Source organism: Pituophis catenifer, unplaced genomic scaffold (genome assembly GCF_029215685.1).
Source record: "Pituophis catenifer annectens isolate HBS135680 unplaced genomic scaffold, rPitCat1.0.hap2 SCAF_1, whole genome shotgun sequence".
NCBI lineage: Eukaryota > Metazoa > Chordata > Lepidosauria > Squamata > Colubridae > Pituophis > Pituophis catenifer.
This window is the reverse complement of record NW_027256881.1, coordinates 267,650,549-267,672,774: the sequence shown is the minus strand read 5'-3', so window position 1 is coordinate 267,672,774 and position 22,226 is coordinate 267,650,549. Positions and strand designations below refer to the sequence as shown.

The window sequence follows — 22,226 nt, the reverse complement described above, 5'->3', positions numbered from 1 at the left end:
TATTTCAGAAAACTCACACTTTAATCCATATAAACTGTGCTATATGAGACTGCGATCACTTGTAATCAGCAAAAAAAAATATTATTACTAAAATAATTCAGGACCTAAAGAGATACTCAATTCTGAATCCATTTTGGGGGTACCATATTTAGTTAAATGTGTTTGAAAAAGCAAGGGATGTGAAAGCATAAACAAATGCAACTATATCCATATTATTATTTGCTGAGGGAAAAGATCCTAAGGTATTGTTCTCTTTAAGGCAAAAATATGGGAGGCGATGGAGTTTAATTGGAGTATTCCTGCATTTTCCTAACATTTATTTAAGAATCCATGATTACAAAAATTTGACAAACACTCCTCTAGGGGGTTTGTGCATAAATAAAAAATACTGCAGCCATTATGAAAATTGCATGGGTGTGTTGATGTCAGTTACTAGGAGTTAAATCTTGACTGACAGTGACTTTAAAGTTTTATCTAAATTTACTGTATAATCATATGTCAGTTGAAATGATGATAACTCTCTTCCAAGAATAGTTTAGCTGTGAGCAAGTAGTGAATTAATATATGAACTCATAAACTAGGTTCAATTTGAAAGAATGTCATGTAAAATGAGCAGGTTCTTAGACTCAGGACCAGGTGTATACTTTTTCTTTTTTTAGTTTTAGGTTTATAATAAATGATTTAAAGCTGTCTATATGCCAATCAGATCTCACTTTCCTCTTTAAGCAGAATGGACTTTGTGTCTTCTACACATCTTCCAGCCTTGCTCCAGAGTTTTGAAGGATCATCCATAGTAGATTCGAGGAACTCACACAGAATGCAAAGCAGAGTGGAGAAAGGAAAGTCCTGTTGTACCACCATTACCTTGGATGTAGCAATAGCAATAGCACTTAGAGTTATATGCCGCTTCACAGTGATTTACAGCCCTCTAACAGAGAGGGTTTACAGAGTCAGCATATTGCCCCCAACAATTTGGGTCCTCATTTTACTGACCTCGGAAGGATGGAAGGTTGAGTCAACCTTGACCTGGTGAGATTTGAATTGCCAAATTGCAGCTGGCAATCAGCAGAAGTAGCCTGAAGTACTGCACTCTAACCACTGGCTCATTATTAAAACCATAAATATTTAAAACCTGGCACAATGTTAAGCTTCCATAACCAATTCATTGTTAAATCATCCTCACTCTATCCCAGAGCTTGGGGTGGGGAAATTATGTAACAGAAGTGTTAAATGGCTAAAGCTAGGGACATCCATCACTGGGCACACTGTCACATTCTGGACCAACTATTACTTCTAGATGGTCTTTAAGGCCAGTCTCATGTAGAACACATTGCAGTAAGCCAACAGGAGCAAGACATGAGCAACCATGAACAAGGCCTCCCAGTCCAGGAAGGGGTGCAGTGTGACGTACTATAGGAATCTATGCAAAGGTGCCCCAGCCATGGATGCCACCTGCTCCTCAAGGAATCTAGGTGGATTCCCAAATGGTGCACCAATTCAGTCCAGGGAGTGCCACCCTGTGCAGAGTCAGAGATGAAATATCATCTTGGCTGGGTTGGGGATAGGCAAAACCCAAGAGCCTCTCTGGCTTGCCGGGATTGATCCAAAGCCAGCTCCATCCCATCCAGACCCAAAGAAAGGGAAAGGTTCGATCCCTGAGCACCCCGTATTGCAGGAACCTAGGGCTTAGCATCTGTTCCCTCACTAACCTGATTAGAATTGGCTGCAGAGGAAGGAAGAGATCTTTCATAATGCAGTGGCTCCCACTCCCAATTCCCAAAGCTGGTCCTGAAGCATAACATGGTTGACGATATCAAAAGCCACTGAGAGGTCCAGAAGGATCAGAATGGTTGCATAACTGCCATTCTGAGCTATCCAAAGGACATTGACTAGTGCAACTAATGCTCTTCCAATACAATGCCCCAGACTGAACAAGGTCCAGATAATTCACTTCATCTTGGGCTCTTTGTAGCTGTGCACCAACCACCCAGTATGAGTAATTTGTTCCTCTAATTTGAACTACTATATTCCAGGGGTGGGTTCTACTTACCTTTCCTACCAGTTCGCAACGGGGCCATGTGCGTGCATGCGCAGAAGCTTATGTACATGCACAGAAGCGTTCTGATGACATCGGGGTCGGTGGGCAGAGCCTCCTGCTGGTTTTACTACCGGTTCTATAGAACCGGTGCGAACCAGGGGCAACCCACCACTGCTATATTCCTCTAATATTTAGTACGTACTTATTAAGTCCAGTAGTAATATAACTCTCAGTAAACATATTGGGGAATACAAATGGAAGGATGACCTCATTTCCTATTTATGGCTTCCTACAAACCTGTTTTTGACCACCATGAGAATAAAATATGTAGAATATAGTCTCAGCAGGGCTTTCCCGGAGTATTTTTAAGCCCAACCAAAGCACTGTTTTGTTCTAGGTTGAGAAAGTATTTATAAACCCAGCATGTTTTCAAAGAAGGAAAAGTGTTTCATATTGATCGTGGCTTTTGATATGAAGTGCAAAACTGAATAGGTAGCTAAACTTAATTGGTCTTCTGCACTGGGAGGAGCATGGATGGCAATCTCCAGCCTGCATGTGTGACGTCCACTATGGCATGACCTCTTTTACTCCTCATCATACTGCTAATTTCAACAGTTCAACGGTTTAAAGTTTGGTTTCATTTTTTGTTTAAGGCAGGTATCTTTCTAATATTCAGGAGCAAATTCATATTGTAAGGCATCTAATGGCTTTTTAATTTTTTTTAACCTTTAGCATGGATTGCAGACTATAAACTGCATAACATTAGGTTTTAAAAAATTAACCTAATGTTATGCAGTTTATAGTCTGCAATCCATGCTTCATCCAATTATTCTCCTATAATATATATATTCTCCTATAATATATAATAGAGCCCTGGTGGCACAGCAGACTAAAGTACAGTTATTAACATCAGCTGCCTGCAATTACTGCAAGTTCAAATCTCACCAGGCTCAAGGTTGACTCAGCCTTCCATCCTTTCTAAGGTAGGTAAAATGAGGACCCAGACTGTGGGGGCAATAAGCTGACTTTGTATAAAAATATACAAAAGTATGAAGGCTATTGCTTAACGCATTGTAAGCCGCCCTGAGTCTCCGGAGAAGGGCAGCATATAAATCAAACCAAAAAAACTAATATATATACATACATATATATATAATTTTTATTTTAAAAAAATTATATAACAACACTGTTTGAAGGCTTTTTGATGGCTGGTAAATATGTCTAATTGATATATTCTGATTTGTGTTTTGGATGAATCAATTCAGGATCAGGAGGTATCTTGGATATGTGATTCAGCAGTTAGAGAGGTTCTTTGGACTCTGAAGAGGCTCCGCTTTGCATGACAATTAATCGTGCTCCTCATGAATTAATTAACTTAGAGGACAGCAAGTATAAACCTCAGATTTTGAGTGCTATTCTAAGTTTTTGATTTTTAGGCAAAGTGGAGGTCCTGATCTCAGTCAATAACAACATCAATTCAGTTTTATCAGCAGTCTTGGTAAGTGTTAACAAGAGTACAAAAATAACATTACCTTATGAATGGAGTTATAATGTTACTTGTGTCACCCCGTTGCAAACCTATATCAATTTTGACCACAAAGGTATAATCCATACATCATCATTTACATTTGCTTTTTAGAAGTAAACTATATAAGGTCTCTCAAGCTTAAAAAAACATGTGTGAAGGATTGTGTAAATAGAAATGTTTAGCTTTACGACTTACATTTTACTATTCCCCAAGTCTAATAGTTAAAGCAGTTCAGATCCTATTCATATCACTTTTAAAACTGAACACCACAGAATGTTCTACAATGTTCTATAAATATCCCAATTATGTCTTCCAGTTCAGTTATAGATCCATTTTCATCATTCCTCGTATTTAAAAGAATTTGCTAGGATTTGATCTATAGACTATACCCAAAAGATAAAATCTACTTTTATGTACCCAATAATTCCATTTTCTGTAGGAAAACACAAAACAAGTATCAGATGAAGGCAATTATGCCTATTTGGAACCCCCAATTATATCCAAGTTACACAGGGAAGGAAAGAGGGAATTTTTTAGGCAAATGGGTGAATGTTCAAAACTGGACTCTTCTCAATTTTAAGAGTGACTTCTCTTTTCAGCTGTGTCACAGTCTGTATTATCATTGTCATCAAAAGGGGGTGTGTATAAGAACCTGAAAAACCAAACAGACCTGTCTGGAAAGTGTTCCATATATCGGAGAACTGCAGGTGGCCCTTCTCACAGTTTACACCTCACTGAGCCGGAAAACCTCTTGGCTTTGAAGATTACTTTCGGATCTAACCTTTCCTTGAGAAGAAAACAAGTGCTCCCAGCTGCACGTAAGCTTCATTTACTTCTTCATAAGGGCTCTTAAGGAAAGTCCCGTGCTCCCAATGCTGAATGATGTATGTTGTAGAAGTATATTGGCACGGTTTTGTATTAGTCCTTAACATTGCTCTCTCTCACGGGAAAAACACAGCTTGCAAATGTGAGTGTGACACTCAATCTAATGTTTAGAGAATTGTAATTTATGTCCACTTTCTAGCTATTAGGTTCCATGGAATATAGTGAGATTTTTCTACCAAAAAAATGTCGATGCCTTTAGACTATAAACATTGACATTGACCTCTTGACATTGGTTCCCAAAACTGTTTGTTACTGGCTTTGGTTTTTGTTCTTTGTACTTCTCAAAAATCAGTAAGATAAAGAATGTCATCAATGCCAAAACTGTAAAATAATCCTCTATTCCCACTATTGATTCTAGTAGTATTTTAAAAAAAAATTTGGTTATATGAAGAAAAGCTTCTGGGGCTATAGACATGTTGTATATTATTATTAATTTGTTTTCTATTTTTTAACCCAATTTATGGAGATTTGAGATGTACACTGCTCAGAATTGTTTATGACTGGAGTGATATATAACCCTAGTAAAGTTTTTAAAAACTGAAATTAGAAATAAATATATTCATATGGGCACTTTTAAGGAATAATATAACAGTAATCAGATTAGTATGCATAGAGGACATTTTTGTATAATATATGTTGTACTTCTGGGGCCCCTAGTGGCTGTTAGTATTAAGAAATCTTACTTAAAAATCTTTAAACCTTTCTTACAAAATTGTTGCCACCTACTAAATTGGAAGACATTTTATTAGCCAAGTTAATAGAATTAATCATTTGGTAATTGTACATAAATATATATCATTTCTGATTAATGTAATGGGCTATATTTAAAAGATATGATTGATTTATTAAAATCAGTAAGTCATTGCAATACTGTGACTGAATTAAGTTAACAGTTAACATCTGTTAATTCCACGTAGTCATTTTTTCTAATATCTAATAATATATTAATTATTATACCCCCTCTTTTAAAATTCTAATTTATTTTATAACTCTTTCAAAATTAGTTTCTAAAATTCTGCTAAACAAATTCCCACAAAAGGAAAAAAAATGTGATCAGATAGATATGGACATAGCTATAGCTACAGAGAATATGACTTCGTTTCATATAAATTAACTCTGTATGTATGTAAGTAATTGGTTTCACTTCTCATCTGATTCATTGTCTTCTTTCTGAGTGGTTTTCCAAGCAATGAATTTAAATAAATACTGAGTGTGAGGCAAAAAAAATAATAATAATAATGTAGGAAACTTTATGCTTCTTTAGTTCACGGTCAGTAAACCTATTTTGTCCCTTTTACTCTGAATACTTTTACACAGTTGTCATCATTAACTTTTTTCCAACAACTATCTTTTTAGAAAATGTTGGGAGTCAAGAGGGAAAATCTGTATGTATATATGTATATGTAAGTGTGTACACACACAAACACTCTCTTCCATTTTGTTCAAATGTCTTGTTACCTGTTATCTTTCTTGGCCATATTTGAGGTGTTATTTACAAAACATTAAGGTTTTGATAATGTACAGGAAAGAATGAAGCTATAATGAAAGAGATTTCATTGTAATAACACTGGTTATTATTGTCAATTAGTATTCTTTTTAAAGTTTCAGTCACAAAAACTTTGTGATGCTGCTCCATTTTTGTGTTTTAAAAAGGGAAACAATAATAATTGGTACAAAGTTTATTCTTATTTACAATAAAGCTTTTCTGAAATCAATATGTTTTTACATTAGTCAAACCTAGTACATGATTATCTGATTTTGATGTAGAGAAAGATTGGGATCCAACAATACAAATGTGGGTATCAGCACATTTTCTGCTCTTATTAAAATTAATTTCTTTTTGAGTTTATCCAAAATTTATCTATAAATGAAAATTATATCGCTGTTAAGTGTTTTTAATTTTTCTTCTCCCCACCTTCCTTATTAGCATGTAATAGAATTAGAGATTCAGGTTTAAATTCATTTTATCCACATACATAATACACACACATGTATCATTTTATTTATTTGTTTAACTTATTAGAACTTTTTGTCTTACATTTTATGTGTTGATTTCTACTCATGCAGTAGAATTTTCACTTTCTACCAATGGTATTCAACTATGGAGGTTCTCCCTCTCTCAATTTTTATTTTAAAGAAAATGGACAGATCTTTCATCATGGATAGTTCATAGTTGGTTTTCCTGCACTTTGCAGAGGTTGAGATTAGATGCTCCATTCATCCCTTCCAAATATATAATTTTATGATTCTATTGTTTTCCTATTTCCTGTGGCCAGTCAGTCCCACAAATTGGTTCTGGGATGCTCCTCAGCTATTATTACATATTGGATAAAAGCCTGTGGTCAACCACAGGAAAGAAAGGACTGATCGATGCCATTCCATCATTGAAAGATGCTTTTAGATACATCACTATGGACTATCCATATATTCGGTCAAGCCTAAGAATTCAGTAGATCAGAATACCATTGACATTTTGATCACTTAGACCACTTCAGTTCTACAGATCACTTAATTAATCACTTAATTAAACTGAGGAGCAGTTTGGTCTAGTGCTGTGAGGGCGAACCTATGGCACATGTGCTCTCTGTGGGCATGCAAGCCATGGCGCATGTGCGCAAATTTCCCACTGGCCAATTGGTCATTGGGTCTCTGATGTGTATTCATGGGAGGGCAGGGTCCATGCAGGGAGGGCGCGTGTGCATGCATGGGGGTATGTGGTGCTTGCACAGGGGCTGCGCATGCATTGCATTTTGGGGGTTCGGGCGCACATGCACGCATTTGTGTGCACATTTTGGGACTCGATCCAGAAAAGGTTAGCCATCACTGGTCTAGTGGTTAAAGGACCAGGCTAGAAAATGGGAAAGTGTGAGTTCTAGTCCTGTGTTAGGCCTCAAAGCCAGCTGGCTTTGATTCACTCTCTCTTGAGGTTGTTATTGTGGGGGAAATAGGGGAAAGAAGGTGAATTGAAAATATTCATTGTCCCGAATTATTTGTAAATAAAAAAATAAATAAATCAACCACAGTGTGACTAAGAGCATATGATGGCCGTGGCCAGGGGGGCTTTTTATCAGGTTCACCTGATTAGCCAGTTGCGGCCCTTTCTGGACCGGGACGCCTTGCACACAGTCACTCACTCCCTGGTCACCTCCCGGCTGGACTATTGTAATGCTCTCTACATGGGGCTCCCCTTGAAGAGCACTTGGAGGCTCCAACTGGTCCAGAATGCGATCGCGTGGGTGGTTATGGGCGCGACTCGTTGTGCCCATGTGACACCTCTCCTGCGCGAGCTGCACTGGCTCCCAGTGGTCTTCCAGATGCGATTCAAGGTGTTGGTTACCACCTTTAAAGCGCTCCATGGCGTAGGACCCGGGTACCTTCGAGACCGACTTCTGCCACCAGTAGCCTCCCACCGGCCAGTCTGCTCCCACAGAGAGGGGCTCCTCAGGGTGCCATCGGCGGAGGTATGTTGACTGGCGACACCCGGGGAGGGCCTTCTCTGTGGGAACTCCTGCCCTATGGAATGAAGTGCCCCCGGAATTGCGCAAGATCTCCGACCTCCGTGTATTTCGCTGTGCCCTCAAGACCCTGCTGTTCCGCCAGGCCGGGCTAGCAAAGTAAATGATTTTAAATTGGGTGTTTTAAATTTCTGGGTTTTAATTTAGGCCGAAATTATTTAATAATTTTAATTATTTTTTAATTGATATCCGTATATTTTTGTGTTTTAATAGGCTGTACACCGCCCTGAGTCCTTCGGGAGAAGGGCAGTATAGAAATAAAATTAGTAGTAGTAGTAGTAGTAGTAGTAGTAGTAGTAGTAGTAGTAGTAACTAAATTGATTAGGATGGTGAGGATAATGATAAAATACACATTGCCGCATACAATTTAGTAGTGAAAATTCTATTCTGATGACTGCAAACCTTTAAAATGTAAGTATTAGATGCTAGCAACAACAGAGAATTTGTGGGAAAGGAAAGAAAAAGGTGTCACCTTTGTCCTATTCAGCCGGGAGATATTAGCTAGGTTTTGTGGATTTATTTTGGTTCACCTTGTTTTCTGCACAAGGTGTTATTTTCAAAGCCATCTTAATTTATGGAATACAGAGATGTTAATCCTTTAATTACAACAAAATGCCAACTCTACAAAGAATAGCATAATAACTTATGCCATTGGTGAGCATTTTTTGCTAAACAGGACTTGATAAAGTCACCTTGAAAAGACACTTAGATTCTTTCAGATAGTTGGAAGGTAACAATTATGATTATTAAACTGAGGTTTTTAATTAAATATTAATCTGAGAGACAAAAATCTCCACAAAGTGAATTTAACATTTCATTTTAAATAAGAAAACATTTGGAGAAGTATCAGAGCAGAGAAAGTCGCTATTTTGAGGAAGAATGCCTCTGGGAGAAAACAGTTCCCTCTTTTGTTGCCATCAATCAAATTTTGGATTGTTTCTATAGTGCCATCAACTGTCCACTGCAGGTTGATCAAAGCAACAAAAAGAATTGACAAACGTCTAGTCCAATCTTACTAAGAATGGATCAGTGCATGACTTCTTTGCTCAACGCTACTTACAGTATAATTGTTAAATGTAAATACTATATTTGGGAGTTTCTGTTTCTGTCACTATTGTTAACATGATATGTGTTATGTGTGTTACGATATTAAAACAAATAATTAAAGATGAACAAATGATATGAATAATCATATAATATTTTAGAATGATGCTGGACTCCGTTAGCCATAATACCTTCCTGCCAAACACAATGATGTGTGAATCCTTGACATCATGGTCAGATGTATTTGGAATAGTGGATGAACAGTACTCACTATTTGAACATCAAACAGGTGAGTAGACTAGATATCTTATAAAAATTAAAAATTAATGAAAACTAAATAAAATAAATGCCTTCATCTTGTGATATTCTCAGAAAGGTATTACCAGATTCGTTACCGAATTAGTTTCTTGCTTCCTAACCATTTTTTGTTTGCCACTTAATATCTGTCACCTTTACAATTCCATTGCCATTTGTGAATATAAGACAGCCCCAGAGTGTACTAAAATATTTCAGGCCAAATTAGGAATAAAGAACTCTTTTGGATATGTTTTTCAATTTCTATGACTTGAATGCTTCTTCTAAGGATGGGGGAGATATTTGTTTAATTGCCTAACTTCCTGCTATTTAGGAAAATAAAGATATCTGTGTAAAAAAAAGTTAATCTGATTAGCTATCTGATATTAAAATATCCATAGACTCTACCAAAAACCAAGGGTTTATAGCATGTCATTTTGTGTCATAATAAAGAAACCCAAAACAGTATTTCTAAAATTTAAATATGGCAAATATTGTTCTCTGGGGTATGATTCCCCAACATAGTTTATGGGTTGCAGTTTAAAAAACAAAGGTTCAGACCAATTTCTAACACTTAGTTTTGGCAGCAGCATCCAATGTTCCTCAAAATTAATAAATAGTAGAAATATGATCATCCAGTTGATAATACTTGGGTAGCAGATTCTGTTGAAAATCTTAGTTTGGGCATGTACACATTCCATTAGACTCAGATATTAAACCACTGTGCAGATGATAAAAATAATGCAATAGAATTTATTCTCATTATTTCTTTGCAACACAAGAGTGATCATCCTTTACAGCCCTTTCACTGCTCACAGAACTTCCACTGAATTTCAGTAGCAAACTATAAATACATTATTTTGGCAGGAAACAAGTGTGTAGAGCATTTCTTGCACACCTAATAATATACTATCCCTTAAACAAACAAACTAACAATCCAAATATCCCAGCTGTTCCAACTTTGAAGTCTTATCCAACCCGAAAAAATAGTCCATCTATATTGTACAACTTCATCCCAAATGGAGAAGACATTTTCACAACACACTGAAGGTATGTTCAAGAGAAGTGTAAAGGAATGGAAGAAAAAAAAATTCATTGTGCAAATCAAGTCTGTTTGTATACCATTCAATTTAACCCATTACTATATTTTTGTATAGATTCTTGTGAGGAGAGGAAGAGTTTAAAAATCCAGCAACAACAAAAAGAAAAGAAAAACAAAAAAGCATCTATCAATTTTGTCCCTCATGACTGCCAAAATTAGTTTAGAAACTAAAGAACATGGAGTCCCTCCCTCTCTCTCTCTCCGTCCCTCTCTCTCTCTCTCTCTCTCTCTCTCTCTCTCTCTCTCACACACACACACACACACACACACACACACACACACACACACACAAACTTTCTCGTTTCTATTGGTAAATATTACTGAGTTAATAAATGTTGTTACATAAGGCCACAAAGATTGCACTGGTAGATTCAAATACAGATTATTTTGTTTGTTATTTTGTCTCCAGCTCTGATACTGGATAAATAACTCATGACTTAAGAAACAGGAATGTGCTTAGTCTTTCAACAGAAGTTTTGATCAAAACATGGAAGTCAGGAGAAAGAAGGAAAGAAGAAGACCAATGTTATCTTCTGAACAGAGCTTTGAAAGAAGCTCATGTGTAGAATGTGATGGAAACCAGTCTCTTGCCTTAATTATACATCCAAAAATTAAGACAATTATTTGATTGCTTCCAACATTTCATGCAAATATTTTTATCAGAGATCTAGTGTCCATTTGCTAAATTTTCATGTTTACCTTTTTTTGTTTTTGTGGGCTGTCTTATGAGCTGTACAACTCAGCAAATAATTTTTAAAGCGTGAACTATCCATTATTACAAAAGATTGAAGGTTATACTAATAAAATAGTCTGAAAATATATAACTGTGCCAGTGTTAACTCCTTTCTATCTTGTTGCATTTCCTCCATTCTATGTCTCGTAACTTTTTGTACAGTCTTCATCTTCCACTTCATATCAACCCAAAGAGAAATTCTCAGTTTAGGAACAATCATCCTTATATCTCATAAATTGGTATATTGTCACTAATATTATACAATAATGTAATAGATGGCATTGAAAGCTTGAACTGACATTAAATAACATTTGGTAGTGTGGCTTCCATTCCTAACTATAATGATGGCAAAATGATTAAAAGTGCAATGTGAAGTCACCATGCAAGCTCTATCCTTTCATTCTCATATTGCAATGTTAATGCAAATATTGAGTATGCTTTGCATCATGACATTTTGTTGTTATGCATGCTTTTTGTTCTGTTGCCCACATCCTTGCAGACATTTATGGCTTCAGAAGTTGATCTGAAGTTCTTCATTAAAGTAAACAATTAAGTTGTTCAAACTTTAACTACTGGATTTATTTTCTCTCATCATATTGTGACAGCTTGTGATTCGTCCTGGACTTCTATATATCCAGAATACTGGACAAGACACAACGTCTGTGAGTGGCTACAGTTTTGCTGTGATCAATACAAACTGGATGCTAATTGCATTTCCTTTTCCCACTTCAACATAAATGGTCACCAGCTCTGTTGTATGACCCAAGAAGATTTTTTAAATGCTGCTGGAATTTGTGGTGAATACCTCTACTTCATTCTCCAAAACATCAAGACTCGTGGTCAGTGTGCCAAACGTTTACTCAGAATATTACTATTTCTTTTTGGGTGTAACGCTCAGCCTTATGCAAAGTATTGAATTGGCAGCCAGCGAGACTGCCATATGATGCTATATCACAATCCAACAGACATATCCAAAGAAAGACAGACCAAGATTAAAAATAAGACTGAAACAATTTAGAAACTCATTAAATCAAATTAATATTTGCAAAACTAGACCAAGAGATAAGATAGGGTGAAAGAGAAATGAAGAACCAAAAAAGGCACCCAAAAGCAAGATGAGATTAAAACAAGGAAGAAATGTAGAAAAGAGTAAATTCTGACTCATGGGTCTAACCAGAAATGTTCGTGGGAGAAGGGGAACGTTTAAAAAGTTAAAATTGATTCTTTTGACCCTATCTAGGGGCAGCCCTTAGACTAATCCAGACTGAGAGACTAGGTCCCTCCTCAGAATCTTAGATCTCTTCTCTAGCAAGAGCTGTGATTTTAATAAATACAAGCTGGAGCATCTGTAGGTGTGTCTCAGCCTTTTGCACCATTTTAAAGAAGAAATTGTAGCACAGAACAATCTGTTCACATCAGAAATTTGTTTTTTTTAAAAAAATATATTGCAATGGTACAGTAAGGTATTTTTATTATATACAATAATACTGTAATCCATTTTTGCTTGTTTTTATAGGCATCTCCTTCTTTCAGGACAATGAAGATACAAAGTCATCTGAAAAAGACTGTAAGGGAAAGTTCTAAAGTTTGTAATAAAATTGTTATAATAAATGAATATTTTAGCTGGGGTTAGGGTTAGGGTTCTCTCAGCAGTAGCATTAGTAGTAGTTTACTCTCATTTGTTCCGGCTGCACAAGAACAGTGAGAGCAACATACCCCACCAATGATGTCACCAAGCAATGCTATGGCTGTATAAATTACAGATTTATGTGGAAATGTCATGACATACATATCAAAATTTGCCCCAAAGACACCCATGGTCACAATTAGTGACATGTTTCAGAGGAACATTCCTTTCAGAGGAAACAATTATTGAATCATGAGCCATCTTCTGCATTCTTAGACCAAAATTCCTATTCAAAATCATTGCAGAATGAAGAGCCTTGATAGCTTTTTACCAAAATAATAATAATAAAAAGCCATCTCTAAATAAGATCTAGCCTCCCATCAACCATCTAACCTTAGAGCTTTTGTTCTGAGTATGAGATTTTTGTTTTGGACCAGTTGGTAGCAGAGCAACATCAAGTATGATTAAGTGCTATGTTCCCCCTTAATCATTTTCAGTTTGGCTTGTAGCTGATTTTGGAATGGAAGCACAGTTGATAGTGTTAGGTAGGAGATTTCTACAAGGAAAGGAAACTGAATGAAACTGAAATGGGAAGCGTTTCCTCAATCACCTGATTGAATTTATTAGCTCCCAGTACTTCTGACTGTGCCATTCCTCCTACCCACTGAAAAATTAGAAAGAATGTTAACTTGTATCCTCAGATAAATATATTTTCCCTTGATAGGGCACAAAATTGTCAAAATAGGTAGGCTTAGAATTCTCACCAAAGTTTTTTAACATCTACATTAAATATCCATAACTGGAGCTTTAGAGAGGAGTACTGTCACGGTGCCAAAGAATTTAGATCTATATCTCATAAATTAAAGATCTAAACCTGACAGATTAGAATTTAAGCAATGTTTGGAAGCTGTGATCAAATAATCTAAAATAAACAGACAGTTGAAATAAAAAAAAGTTAGATGTGATTTTAATTGGAAATCCCATTACATAATCGATTGTTTTAGCAAGTTTCTGCCCTCAACACACATTATGACTTTTCTAATGATTAATAAAATGCAAGAAAAAGCCATCCACACAAGTTTACAGTATTGTTCTTATGTTAGATTCTGCCTTACTTTTAAATCAGTAGATAGTGTGGTAAAAAAATAACACTTTTCTTACAATTAAGTCCTATATTCAAAGATTTATCCTCCTTGAACTTTTGTGATTCTAAGTGCATTTTCTGTATTAGGTTACTGTAATACATGTTTTATGGTGAAACTTTTACATGGTTTACACAGAAGCCTATTGACTAAATATAGGTACTATTTTGAATACTTCTTTGCATTTAAAAGCTGCAAATTAAATGTTAATAGCAATAGATTATCATTATTCAAGTGGGAATTTAATCTTTCAGTCCCCACTATGGTCCTAATGAAAATTAATTCCTCCAGACATGGAATTTGCATTGGAAGAAAAATTCCACTGTAAATTTTAAGTGTTGCTTCTTCTTACTTCCATTGGCTGTCATCTAAATCAGGGGTCTCCAACTTGGCAACTTTAAGATTTGTGGACTTCAACTCCCAGAATTCGTCAGCCAGCTTTGCTGAAGTCCACAAGTCTTAAAGTTGCCAAGGTTGGAGACCCCAATTTAAATAACTGTCACCTTCCTCTTTCTGATTTCTGCTGTTTCGTTTTTTAAAATGCGCACTAGTTCCCTTTTATTTTTTTCTACATTCAGCCTCTATCAAGGTCCTAATTATCTGCCATCAATTATACAAGACATTTGATACTAAAAGCAAGAGATATAACCCGTTTTGGAAGTTATAGAAGTATTTCCTGGTGACACTGAAGCAGATATTCCAGTCTTAAGAGGTGGTGGACTGATAAGAATATATTCCTTGTAGAGATTCTCCACAGAATGATTGTTTTTTTGAGAGTGATTGGTAGCATTTTTAAGGTTTTTTTAAAAAAAAATTTTTTTGCTGTTATTGCTTTTTGAAAGTTTATTTCTTTGCTATCTTTGTCATTTGTTTTCAGCAGGAAATGATATTCAATAAGTAAATGGGACAATTCTTGCATGTGATTTGCATGGATTTGGTAACATGCAAGTCTGACTCAACTCCAAACTCAGTGTAATTATAAGTCCATTTTGATAGTTTCAGGTTGTGTAAGTCTCCCAGAGGTCAGATGTGTATCTTTACTAAACAGTTGGCTATGTGCATCCTGCAAGACCAAGAAATGCAAGGAAATCAAGGCTGTATCATTGTTTAACTTAGCTTGGGCACTTAGCAGCAATAAGATCACTGATTAACCAGCCAATTTTGCCCTCGTTCAGTGAGCTCCTTTGCCTCATATTTATTATGCTCTTTGATCATAGTTTTTTTCTCAGATGATTATGGTCCATGACTATCATTCTGGAGCAATGTTATAACATGAAGTACTATTTACCTAGAGATGATATCAGGGCACACTGAGTTTTCTGGTAATCATCTTTTAGATCATTCACACTTGACCAATTATGATCTTTTGAGGACTTCCAGTGGTTATTGATGCCATTTCAGCTAATTATCCAATTTGGAGTTAATCATTATCTTTTATGATAAAGTTGGGTTTTTAATTCTGAGAAAAGCCTCAGACCTATACTGGTTTAGTGTTCCATAGAGTTTCATTCAGAGAACATGAAGACTTCTTTAAATATCACTAAAATTCATTAGAATTATTTACATTTATTTTTTTAAAAAATATATCTTTCAGATAATGATAAGGCATGTTTGAGAACAGGTGGCATCACGAGTCAAGATTTTCAAGGTCACAGTAGAACAAGTAGGTATATTTCTGACATCTAAAATCTTATGTATAAGTATCATAGAATTATTAATACACACAAGCAAACATACATATACAATATATACATATTACCAAGAAATCTCTTTACTCACAAAAGTGACTAAAGTTCAGGAAGCTCATCAATAATATATCCTGCTTGGAGCTTTGTGGATTATGCTACTTGTCAAATGTGCTATTTTTAAAATTAATTTTGCAATTTAGCCTCAAACATGTCTAAGGTCGGTAGATTCCTCACCTCATTATAACCTCAAGTAATGACTCTGCATTTCTGATCAGACTTTTAAGCAAGTCTGGAAAGTAAAAAGAGGTCAGACAGTATTTGCTCCTTAGATTACCACATCATCCTTAACTTCCTGCTACCCCAACTTGTGTGATGTCAGCAAAGATGATTCAAATACACTCATAGTTTGTCTTCTTTTTTAATTGTTTGTTTTCTGGTACAATGCAGGATGATATGCAGAATTCCTATACAAGAAATACCAAACTATCTGAATCCTAGGTGCTATGGGAATTAGTCAAACTGTTATATGTAACGAACATCTGAGGAAGATGGGTAGTTTAGAAATATGAAATATAAATAAATAAATAAACAAATAAGTAAGTAAATAAAGTAAAATAAGTTAGTTAAATAAATAAATAGATAAATAAAACAGAACTATTGAGAAACAAAGAGGGATGTGGTGGCTCAGTGGCTAAGACACTGAGCTTGTCAATCAAAAGGTTGGCAGTTCAGTGGTTCGAATCCCTAGTGCCACATAATTGGGTGAGCTCCTGTTACTTGTTCCAGCTTTTGCCAACCTAGCAGTTTGAAAACATGTAAAAAATGCAAGTAGAAAAATAGGGACCACCTTTGGTGGGAAGGTAACAGCGTTCTGTGCGCCTTTGGCATTTAGTCATGCCAGTCAATGACCATGGAGACATTTTCAGACAGCGCTGGCTCTTCAGCTTTGAAATGGAGATGAGCACTACCCCCTAAAGTCGGGAACGACTAGCACATATGTGCGAGGGGAATTTTTACCTTTACCTATTGAGAAACAAGAAGTGAAACCCAATGGGGAAGGGAGGGAGGGAGGGAGGGAGGGAGGGAGGGAGGGAGGGAGGAAGGAAGGAAGGAAGGAAGGAAGGAAGGAAGGAAGGAAGGAAGGAAGGGAGGGAGGGAGGGAGGAAGGAAGGAAGGAAGGAAGGAAGGAAGGAAGGAAAGTTAGGATAGAAAAAAGCTTCAGGAAACAAGAAGATCCTTACAAAACACAATGAAAAGATAATCATGCTCAATTTTGGAAAGGGATGGAATTAAATTTTCTGAAACAAGAATTATTGGATGGGTCTCTCATAATCTGGAGAAACACCATTATATCAGTCAACCACCAAAAATGTCTTCCAGAACAAGAGATTTTTTTTTTGAAAGAGAAAGCAGCTTATTATCTAGAGCCATTTCTATTCTTTTTAGACACATAGATATTAGGCCTTTCAGTTTTGCCAATCAGGAGGTCACACATTAATTCTCCTGACTGTCTTCATTTGAGATGGCAGGAAGATAACTTTTAAAAAAAAGAAATCCATCCAGGGGGTTTGACATGATTTAAAAATGGCAGGTGATTGACTACCCTGGTCCTAGTTATGACTGCTATGTTTATACACTGATGAAAACTTCATTGCACATGTAGTGGCTTTTTCTTTCAAAGTTTGGATGCTTGATACTTTCCTATATTGTAAAGCAAAGGAATTTGATATCAGTGTCATCCAATTGGTTTTGTTTCCTGACTATGCATAAACATTGGTGGCAGCCTATGCTGGACTGCTTTACTACCATTACTTTCGTCTTCGGTACATCATTGTTCTCCAATCCAGATAGCATTTTCTTAGCATCTGATAATTCATCATAGAAAAGTTTTTCTTGCCTCTATTCACTTTCATTCTTGAAGGTCTGCAGAGTTCTCACTTGTGGGAGTTTGTACGAGATCTTCTCTTGTCCCCTGAAGAGAATTCCGGTATCCTTGAATGGGAAGACAGAGACCAAGGCGTCTTTCGTGTTATCAAATCTGATGCTCTGGCAAAGATGTGGGGACAAAGGAAAAAAAATGACAGAATGACATATGAAAAACTAAGCAGAGCACTCCGGTAAGTTAATATTTTAAGAAGATATATCTAATGCAGGTAAGAACTGGGCATTTTGAATATGGTATAATAGATTTATGCAATCTTCTTTGGTTTCTAGTCATTTCCAGAACCAATTCGAGCACCTTCATTGTTTGTTTGTTTGTTTATATTACATATTTCTTAACTGCCCATCTCCCTCAGATATATTAGCCTATAAGGAACTTTCACCGTATCTAAAGAACCGCTCTTCCAATTTTTTTTATTGTACACTAAAATCATCTTTAGAGACTCTGTTCTTAGTGTCGTCCTAAGGGTTTTTTAAAAAAAAAATTATTAAGGTTTATTATTTAGCCTCAGTGGTGCAGCGGACTAAAGTGCTGTTAAATGCTAGCACTTAGCTGCCTGCTGCCTGCAATTAGTGCAAGAATCTCACCAGGCTCAAGGTTGACTCAGCCTTCCATCCTTTCAAGGTAGGTAAATTGAGGACCCGGATTGTGGGGGCAATAAGCCAACTTTGCATAGAACAATACCGCTTGGGGGGGGGGCGAAAGCCCTAATAAGCAGGTATATACAAAAAAAGTATGTAGGCTATTGCTATAATGCATTGTAAGCCGCCCTGAGTCTACAGAGAAGGGCGGCATATAAATTGGACAAATAAATAAATAAATAAATAAATAAATAAATAAATAAATAAATAGCATGAAATATAATGAAAATAAAAATTAAAAGGGGGGGAAGTCCATGAGGGGAAAAAAGAAGAAAAAATGTGTTGACTTCTGACTCTTTCCAACACAGTAAAATACTAATTCAACTTTTTACTTTATCAATAATTATTATAAGCCGGTTCTAAAACTACACAATTATTAAATCATCAAACTAAATTCTGATTTAGTTTTCTTTCTATTTCAAGCATAAAAACCGCAAGCAATATTCCAATAGAAACAAGACCAAATCAAACTTCTTTGTTTAAAACATTTTACATTGCCATTTTAACCAAATCCATTTTTTTCTTTTTTTCCCCCCTGGTTGTGGGAAGTGACACATACAAGTAGCCATCGACTTACAACCACAATTGAGCCAAAAATTTCTGTTGCTAAGCAAGATATTTGTTAAGTGAGTTTTTATGACCTTTCTTGCCACAGTTGTAAAGTGAATCATTGCAGTTGTTAGTAACATGGTTATTAAGTGAATCTGGCTTCTCAATTGACCCTGGACACTGCAACTGTCATAAATACAAGTCAGTTGCCAAGCATCTAAATTTTGATCACATGACCATATCGATGCTGCAATGGTCGTAAGTAAGTGTGAAAAACAGTCATAAGTCACTGTTTTCAGAACTCTTGTAACTTTGAATGGTCACTATATGAACAATGTAAGTTGAAGACTACCTGTTATTTCTATTTACACTTATATTTCTAAACTATCATCATTTATTTTAACAAAAATAACTATACTCTCTCAATTCTTTGATCTTAAAAGAAGTTCTTTTACATTCATTTTAAAACTCTAATTTTTAAAAACATTCATCTACATAAATAAAAGCAATTAATTTAATCAATTAAAATTTTTAAGTCATTCCCTACAGCTTGTCTCATAAAATAAAATCTTTTTCTTTTTTAGAATGTCTATTAAATATATACACTTCTCTTTTTCTCAAGAGATTCTCCAATATCAAATGTCAGCATTGTCAATTCCTATTTCAATTTTGAAGTAAAGATCCCAAACTTGTTCTCCTTAGGATTATAGATTTACTTACACTTTACTTTACTCTTCTTCTTTCAGTTGCACTTGGGGATTTATAATTAAACCATCTTCATAGGAGCACTGTTGGTAGCAGATTTATATTCCAAAATTGCAGTATTGTCAAATATGCATGCAATAACCTTAGTTGGTTGATAACTTTCTGCACATAGTTGCAACTCTGGATTACTCATCTTTCTTCTAATTATTTGAGTAATTTGTTCGTCTTGGTTCTCACATGACATCTTTAGAATATACAAGTACAAATATACAACCACAATTGTGGTTGAGTTGCAACCACAATTGAACCCAACATTTCTATTCTTAAGTAAGACATTTGTTAAGTGAGTTTTGCCCCATTTTATGACCTTTCTGGCCACAGATGTTAAGTGAATAACTGCAGTTGATAAGCTAGTAACCTGATTGTTAGGTGAATCTGGCTTCCTATTGGTTTTTGCTTGTCAGAAGATTGCAAAAGGTAATCTCATGATCCTTGGACATAGCAATGGTCATAAATGTGAATCAATTGCCAAATATCTGCATTTTGATCACATGATCACGGGGATGCTGCAAAGGTCATAACTGTCATAATGCTGAAAATGTCATAAGTTACATTTTTCAATGCCATTGTATCTTTGAATGGTCACTAAATGAACTGTTGTAAATCAAGGACTACTTGAAGTTGATCTATAAAGTGAATTGTTTGGTTTAAATACTCTTCCAAAATAATTTTTGCAATCCCTATCTGGTTTAGATACCTTCTATGTTGCTTCATCTTCTGTGCTCTAGCTCCCTCTTATGGTCAAGAAAAAAATATTTTTTTTAAAAAAAAAAAGCTTTTTACAGATCAGCAGGTATATCCTGGCCAATCAGAATCCTTGGTAGGTAGGTAACATGCTAGTGATGCTGTTACCTAGTTTGGGTAATAAAATGTCTGCAAGAAAACAACCAAGCTCAGAGAACACCAAGGACCCCTCATTTCAATCCTGACCTACAAATATTTTTTTTAATCACAGTCCAAATCCCTTGAAATTAAAATATTTCAGCCTGCCACAATAAACAACCCAAAAGTGCCCAAATAAACCCAAATAAAGGTGGCAAATTCATGAAAATGGCCAAAGAAAACTGCAACTTTTTAAATCCTTATATTTCTATTTCTTCAAAAAGGAGTTTATAGGTTTTGAGAAGAGAAGAAAGAGCCTCTTAGTTAGTAAAAAAATTTTAATAATAAAATAAAATAATAATCAAATAAATTTAAGAAGTAAAAGGAACAACTTATTGTCTGTTTAAAACATAAATTTCAAAATGGCTATATTGTAAATTTTCAGCAAGGAAGTAATCGTAGTCCCATCTCTTCTGGGGTAATTCTGAGACTCCTACTAACCCAGGAGAGTCATATATACTTAGGGAATTCAGTTCCCTTGTTTGTAAATTGAAGGCGCTTTTCTGGATTGTCAAGTCAGCCATCTTCCTGAGTGGTTAATGAGGGACAGGTTTAACACTTCAAAACATGGAAGGGTGGGCATCCATTTTTATGGAGGGGGGGTAATTTTGTTTTGACTTTGGTGTAAAACAAATACAACAATTTAATACTCCTACACTTCATTTCATTTCATATCTAGGAAAATTTTAAGTTCTGAGACAATTAACTTGACTTTTGCCTCTGTGTGTGTGGAAGCCCCTGCTTTGTCAAAACCAAATGTTCCATGTAGCTAGTTGTCATTCAAATCTGGTGTTTAAATGCTTCTAATTTCCATTTCACTGTTATTGTTTGCAGGTATTATTATAAAACTGGAATTTTAGAACGAGTTGACAGGAGATTAGTGTATAAATTTGGAAAAAATGCACATGGATGGCAAGAAAGCAACTCATGAGATACCCATATCTTTGGACTCATTATCTAATAAACAATCTGAAGGTCAATTCCCACAGATGGAAGTTCTCTGCCGGCTTTTCTAGATCGAAATGGCCATATACTCTGGATAACTGGATAAAATAACCATTAATAGACAGTCTGGATTAGGAAATGTACTGCCTTTGCACTTTTTATCTACCACACAACCTGCATGGCATAAGCACCCATAATATGGTTTCAATCTTTCCAGTAATCTGGTGCGATTTTGCTCTGAAAGCCAATACTGTCATCAGTATTTAAACCTAAATCCCAGGTTTATAGTACTTCCATTTTGAGTTTGATGGAATTTTGAATAGCATTTTCTTAATATCATCTTCTACCAATGGGTGAGCAACTGATTGTCATGTGGTCTGTATGAGTCTCTGTAATATTTTTTACAGGCTCAAAGAACCATAGAAGTAGTGCCTCTAATACTCAGCAGTAGAGTCCAAGAAACGGGTGCAATTTCCTATTGCTTGAATGGAAAATAATGTGTGTTTTTTTAAATGATGTGTTTAAATAATATTAAAAAGTACTCAAATGCAAAAAAAAGATCTGCTTTATCTAGTAAAAGATAGTCCATGTCTACCATCATACTCCAATAGGTAACGTAGAGTGATCATTTTTCTCTATCCTATCAACCTGAATGTGGATATGTGCTCTTCTAGATATAGTTGAATTGGAACTCCCAACAGACTCAGCCAATATAACCAATGAAAATGGCACATGGATCTAATTCACCAACTTTGGGAGGCCAACAAGTTCCTCTGCCTGTCTTCTTGCATTCAAAGTTTCATCTTGCCTGCAGCAACATTTTTAGTGTGGTTATGCTGGTAGTCACAACAATATTTGTCACAGCATGAATAAAAAAAATTATTTGTGGTACTATATATGAAGGTT

The 22,226-nt window shown here is 35.7% G+C and overlaps 1 protein-coding gene across 1 annotated transcript; it reads left to right on the top strand.

Moving 5' to 3' along the window:
• The first annotated feature begins 9,172 nt into the window (after nucleotides 1-9,172).
• Nucleotides 9,173-21,306, top strand: ELF5 (E74 like ETS transcription factor 5). The gene is made up of 6 exons (XM_070931198.1): nucleotides 9,173-9,299; nucleotides 11,745-11,978; nucleotides 12,656-12,706; nucleotides 15,503-15,571; nucleotides 17,518-17,713; nucleotides 21,210-21,306. The coding sequence occupies exons 1-6, from the start codon at nucleotides 9,173-9,175 to the stop codon at nucleotides 21,304-21,306; spliced, it is 774 nt and encodes a 257-aa protein (XP_070787299.1).
• Nucleotides 21,307-22,226: the final 920 nt, after the last annotated feature.